Source organism: Quercus robur, chromosome 8 (genome assembly GCF_932294415.1).
Source record: "Quercus robur chromosome 8, dhQueRobu3.1, whole genome shotgun sequence".
Classification (NCBI taxonomy): Eukaryota; Viridiplantae; Streptophyta; class Magnoliopsida; order Fagales; family Fagaceae; genus Quercus; species Quercus robur.
Genome location: NC_065541.1, coordinates 31,285,602 through 31,292,602, shown reverse-complemented (window position 1 = coordinate 31,292,602; position 7,001 = coordinate 31,285,602). Strand labels below are relative to the sequence as shown.

The window sequence follows — 7,001 nt, the reverse complement described above, 5'->3', positions numbered from 1 at the left end:
GCCAAGACCCCCAAGTGAAAGGGGACCTCAAAATTTGTTATTAGTAATAGACAAAATATAACACAAATTTAGATGAAAATATCACAAATGAGCAAGAAATACACCAAAAATAGTAAGAAGATAATGATATGATATGATTGCAAGATAACAATGAAAGTAACCATAATGATGTTTGATTTTGCAATACAAAATTTCTTGATTATGAACTTCAAAATAGCTATATTATCATATTTAAGACCAACAATATTCCCCCAAAAAGATTAAGTGGATTAACTATATTATTGAAAAAAAGATATTAGAAGAACTTGAATACAAAAATTTAATCAGTCAATTTACATCTCAAAAAATATATATGAAAAAGAGATTTTAAATAAAATATATTATAATATAAAAATATTAAATAAATATTAATTTAATAAATACATAAATATAAGAAATGCCACAAATTTAATGGTTGTCTTAGAGCATTTGCAACAGAATCAGCAAAATTTTGTACTGTTTGGAAGATGAACAATGAATTTTACTTTTATCTACCCACATTTTCAAATATATTTTCCAACAGATTTTCTATCTCTTTTAAATATTATTTTTTATTCATTATTTATTCTTTTTTTAATAATTACACATCTTCCAATATTTTTTTATTTAACATCTAATTATTATAATAGAAAAAAAAAAGATTTGAAGAATGAACAATAGTTCATCAAACTTGATGAGCTAGTGTTCATTAGAAAAAAAAACGGGTTTTAGAGAGGCTTTTGGAACACAATTTTCATCTTTTTTATAGTTTCATTCTCTATATTTTAGCCATACGTGTTCTGTTGGAGATCTTCTTAGGAATCTAATCAAGATAGAAAACATGGAGGACGACGTGGCTGCACACCTAACCCTCTCCTCCTATTATATTCTCCTTTATGACAACGAAACACCGCCCATAAAAAAGCTACTTTTGTGGCAGTGACTATAGACTTTTTGATAGCAACTAGCAAGCTTGGTTTCTGTATATCACTTCATCATGATGTGACTAGATAATACTATTTCATTATTATGTTTATTCATAGGATTATTTAAAAAAAAAATTAAATACAATTCCGAATTCAAATCTCAAAGATTGCCTTTTCTTCAGTTTGGGTGTGTGTGTGAGAGATTTATTTAAATTTTATTAGTACGCTTTGCTTGTTTTTGGAGAAAGTTTCAACGCATTCATTTTTTATAATAATTCATTATCATTAGATCAAGATACTAATTAGTTTTTGTTATAATTTTATAGGCGGAAATTAAACTTCAAAACTCTCATCCAACCATCAAAGACTTTACTAATTTTTATCTGTTAATATGGTTTCATATGCATTGCTAAATTTTGATGGGTTATTATTTGATAATGTGCACGTCACTTCACATTTTGCAAGTACTCGACTAAAAAATTACTCGCCCGTTCAAATTCCTAAGGTAATATAGATGAAAAAATCATAAGAATGTTACCAATTTTACCATATAAAACAAAGTGATTTGTCAATTTTTATTTACAAAAAAAAAAAAAAAGAATTGAGGTACAGGGTCCTTTTCAAGTGTAGATGCAATACATGAGTCGATCAACTAAGGAGTCAAGCATTGATCCCTTCACGATATGCTTGTGTTGCAGTCAAATGTAATCAAATCATTCAACATTAATAGCAGATATCTCGTAGTCTTCTATATGTGTGTGACTGTCATGGTCCCATTCAATTTTGGATTTATTCTGCAAGACAATCACAGGCTAACAATGAAACAAGCAGTCAAAGATACCCCCCATCGTATTTGACCTTAGTACCACTGCCAGAAATGCGAACAACCAAACACTTAAGTCCAAGATTCTCAAAAGAAAAAGACACTTAAATCCAACTCCACTATCTTAAAGATTTTTCAGGTGTCATTTGATGATAATATTATGACATCTTTTGTTATCTTGTTGTACCACCTTCCACTGAAACCTCATTTCATTCCTATCCATATTTGATCACTCTTGGTCGCCGAGTGCAATAAGAGAGAATGTCTTAAATATGAAAGAACTAAAAGGGCTATTGCTCATGCATAGACTTCCTGCCAACAATCTAAATTGCCAACTGTGAGTTTCACTATAAACTTGGTTGAAGATGGCTTACCCAAAATAGGAATGATAATAATGTTCCTAAAATGTGCATCGCACATGACAGAGACATGTGTTATCTCCAACCAAGTTTGTATTCAAACTTTGTTAATTTATTAACAAATGATGATGAATTATCTGAAGCTTCAGTTAGCCCAGATTATCTCCAAAAAGACATTCAATCTTGAGAGCACTATTACTGAATCATCCATTACATTTCCAAATGGAATTCAGATTCCTTCAAGCCTGCTGGACAGGGTGACCAGCATAATAAAAAGCAGAAGATTAAAACCTGTTTATGAACAATGAAAGAAATGGCACACCATTTGTTTGCTAACCTGTTTAATTAGATGTCCCATTCCATGCTTCGGGGACAAAAAACAGGCAAGATCACCTGCCTGCATCTATCAACCTAGAAAAGAGCCCTCGACACTATGCCTCAAAAGTCAGCTTTTTACCTAGTAATTTCAATTACTTTAAAATAAAAACTCATGGAAGTCATTGTAGTCCAAGTCATGATCTGTAACACGTTATAAAAATGACATAAATTCATCATCAAACAGAGGTCGATAGTTTCAATATCCGACCCTTGAGGCCAAAAAACTATAACTTAAATAAATAAAAATGTCACAAAACACATGAAAAAATTAAGCAGCCCATTATGCATAGTTGCATACATCTAGAGTTCTCCCTCTTTTTCCCAAGTCGGATATCTAAAAACTAATTCAGCCAGCAGATATATACAGCAGCCATCATTTGGTCATCAAAGCATATCTATGTAAATACAACGATGGAAGAATCAACTTTCAGTTTCAAATATCTCTTACTAACACGCTTCACCTTAGACAGACACCGATAAAAATGTTCAAAGATCAAATGAAACCAAACAGCAATTCAACTGCACTTGTTCAGAAAGGTCAACTTGACTACTAATCATATTGTAACATTAACAAGTGATACACTAGGAACCATTCCTCAGGGATTCGTCCTGAAAGGGTGGTGTTCATTTGACTGGGAGTCTGCCTTAGGAGGAACATTGTATAGCAGATCATGGATTTTAGAATACATCAGCATCTGTGAAGGGTCAGACCCACCACTGCTCTGTGATGCACGAGAACTCTCCTGCAACTTAATCTTCTCAAACAGATACTGCTTCTCAGCCTCAGCCTCATTTAACCGTTGTTTCAGGTAACTGCTAGCATATTCTTCTTCTGATTTGTCTGACTTGGCCAGAGCAATCCTTTGAAGCCTATCAGCCTCTCGTTTTGCCTCGTTGGCCTTAAGTTGGAACATATCAGCTTCTGCCTGTTTAAGCCTCACAATTCTCTCCAGCTCGTCTACCTGCAGCTTCTTTTTTTGCATTTCCAGCTTTAGTTCTGTTACTTCCCTTGCCTTGTCCTCAATCTCACGGTCACAAGCATCAAGAGACATGCGGGCCTTTTTGTACATCCTCATCTTCTCATCAGCCACCATTTCCATCTTCCTTATGGCCTCATGCACCACTTCGGCAATTCGATTGCATGCTTCCTGTGGGGCTATCAGCCTTCCACCTTCCCCATTTTCCAAGCTCTTTGGAGAGTCAACCTCTAGCTCTTCATAAAGACATGCATATCAGAACCACCCCCCAAAAGAAAATTTGAATAAAATGAAAACATCCCCCAAAATAAATAAGAAAAGAAATCCAGAACAAAAAAACAAAGGCTTTTAAAACCAGAACAAATGTGCAGAAGAAAACCAAAGACAAGCAGATACGTGCACAGGATTTTTACAAGGCATACTTCCAGTCAGAAATTACACATTGATTCTATTCACATAAGCAGTGGATTTTCCTACAATTTCATATTCTATAGCTTTCAGATCTAGTCTAAACCTATTAAAAAGCTGGCTTTTGACCATCCTGAGACCATTTATACTTTCTATTCGTGCTTTAGTTATGCAGAAATCGGATAGAAATCAGGTCCAATAAAAATCCCAAAATGTGTCTTACTGTCCCTTTAACAATGAATTCATTGCATGGAAAATTCCCATAGTAAAACACAACATAATGGTGTCTAATTTTAACAAAAACCCATTTCAAAATGTCAGCAAAGCCAAAAAACCATTCCATTTGCAGTAATAATTCTAAAGAGTTTGAGATACAAAATAGAGTGAGAAATGTAAGATGTAACTACTATAGTTTTTAGACAATTGGACATAACAAACAAACTATACACAAGGTAGCAGAAATGAAAATCCCTACAGAGAAATGATCCGTCAATGGATGAGCACATATTACAGTTTGCATGCAGATTTGGGAGAATAATTTCACCAGGTCATCCAAATAACTCCATTAAATGAACAATCTCACGCCGTGGTAAAGATAATTAGAATGCTTAACACTGTGTACCTTGGAAAAACATTAGTATTGCTCTGCAAGCTATTGATGACTCCACCATACGAGACTTCATTTTTTCTTTGAGATCCTCACATTTCCAAAAGAGTTTCCTCCCTCGGGGGTCATCACTTCCATGAAAGATCCTACTAACAAAATCAAGTTCCCTCGTCAGAGCCTCTCGGTCCCAGGCTGGTGCACAGTGCTGGAAAACATCTTTAACCCAACCAAGCAGCTCGGATGTCCGATTGCAGGCTCGGCACCTGAAAACCATTTCAGGTGGGCCAGCTCCACTCTTGACAGAAGGTCCCATACAAATGAGTCCATCACGAATAGCACAATCCGTATGAGTCCAATGTGAACACAAATCACACCCAATCCAACGGCAGGTATTTACTTCAAAATCAAACTTGTTACAGATTACACACATGCAAAGATTGCAGAAACCGTTTCTATTGGTGCATATTTCACAGGTACAATCTTCGGCAGGAAGCTGGTTTTGACATGCTATGTTTCTGCATCTCTTGTACACAAAGATCTCAATGAGGGAAGTCTGTGAGAGACTGATACTAGGATGCAAGAATGCCTGAATTCCAGTATTAATAGCAACAAGGATTTCAAGCTGTACTCTGTGAGCTCTAATCAAAGTCTTAGCAGTTAAATCACTTCTATTTTGCACAAGCTTTTGCAGCATCGAAAATTCCTCTCTTTGCTGTGAACCACCATTCCCTTCGAGAATAACTCGGAGTCCATTCTTCATCTCTTCTAGAAATTCATCAGGTAAACGATGCATCTTTTCAGAGATCATATCAACTCTCTCTCTTGTTATGTCCCGAAGTGATATCTTATCTGCACTAGAAACACGGCGAATAACCGATTGTTCAGGGCAATCATTCTCCGCTTTCCCATTCTCCATCATCTTCTTGGTCACAATGGCATCAGCAGTAGGCCAAGTTTCTCGAGAACTGGCACTCTCAGTAGGTGACTCACGAATTTGATCAGAATTTGATCTGGGTTCCTCAGGGGAGAGGCGAGGATCTGATGAAACGAGGGACAGAGAGGTTTGTATTCCTCCAGGTCGCGGTTGCTGACGTGGAGGTAGCATTTTCGATGAAGACTGGTGGTGGATGTTAGAACCAGATGATGTTCCCATCAATCAATTTCGCTTATCCTGTATGTATCCATCAGAAAATGAGCATCCACATAATATCATTAACCAACATCTACAAAAAATGGCCAAAATAAAGAGCAAACTTAATGAAAAACCAAAGAAAAGTTTTCAAAACAGAATATCCCATCCATTTAAACAGTCAAATAGAAAAGGCACAGCATAGTGCATGCATCAGAGAAACAATTCTGACCATAAAAAAGAAACAACCCACTATGCATACATCCACAAAAAGACACCAACCCTAAACATACAATTTTTCTTTGGTGAAGAGGGCATATAAATATTATCCATAACAAAAGTAGGAAAATTACACAAAGATGTAAAGCCCAATGGCTAAGAGAAACAACTAATTCTCAATCTTCCACTGTTTTCCCAATATATTATAGCTTCAGATAAATTCAATTATTTTTTATTGATATTTTCAGTGCACTCTTTTTAAGCTAAATCCAAACCTCTAAAATTGATTCTTGTACCAGAGAAAATATCCATCCCTATTTCAATAAATTACACATATTATTTTCAACAAAAACACATAGTTCAATAAAATCATGCTATGGATCGGTGAGTAAAATAACAAAGTAGCACAGCACACAAATTCAAATAATAAATATAGCTCACAATCACAGATCTACAAGCAACTATATATAGCTCACAAAAAAAAAAAAAAAAAAAGTTTTTTAAATTTTAAAATGGAAAAAACAATTTACCAATTTTTTTTTTTAAATTTAATAAAAGAGTAGCAGATCAGAGAGGAAACAGGCACAGTACAACAGATCAGTAGGAGAACAAGTATTAGCCCTCTGTTTGGTAACTGAGAAATCGCAGGAAAAGTAATAATAAACTCCAAATACAGTAGAAACAAAATTAGAGAGAAAATAAAACCTACTGATATCATCTTAAACATTTGCAGAAAGTAGAGCTTTAAATTACATCGATTATTTTTAAGAAAGAAAAAAGAAGAAGAAGAAAAGTCAAAATTTAATAATTTTCTGAGCAACCAAACAAAAACCAGCACATAAACGTGAAATCAAAGAGAAAGAGAGAAAATAGTCAGCACTCACCAGGATAGGAGGATAAGAGGAAGTTGGGAGCTGAAATTGAAGAATGAAATGAAGCAATTGTTGAAGCTTCAAAGCTGCTTATATTAAATTAAATTAAAATTAATAGGGTTGTCTTGTTTGTCTGTCTGTCACCAGAAGCAGAAAAAAAAAAAAAAAACTGGATTTGGGTTTTTTATTTTGTTCCGATTTTGCCCTTTGTTTTTTGATACAAAAAGAAAAAGGAAGAAAGTCTACTAACGTAATCGTATGGGTCAAAATGGTGAGCTTTTGAGT

General features: G+C 34.6%; 1 protein-coding gene across 1 annotated transcript; it reads right to left on the bottom strand.

Annotated features, from left to right (window-relative positions):
- Positions 1-2,880: 2,880 nt before the first annotated feature.
- On the bottom strand, positions 2,881-7,001 carry LOC126695204 (OBERON-like protein). The gene is made up of 3 exons (XM_050391870.1): positions 6,729-7,001; positions 4,512-5,667; positions 2,881-3,717 (listed from the first exon to the last, which is right to left on the bottom strand). Exons 2-3 carry the CDS (start codon positions 5,647-5,649, stop codon positions 3,101-3,103), a joined length of 1,755 nt encoding a protein of 584 aa, XP_050247827.1. The 5' UTR covers positions 5,650-5,667; positions 6,729-7,001; the 3' UTR covers positions 2,881-3,100.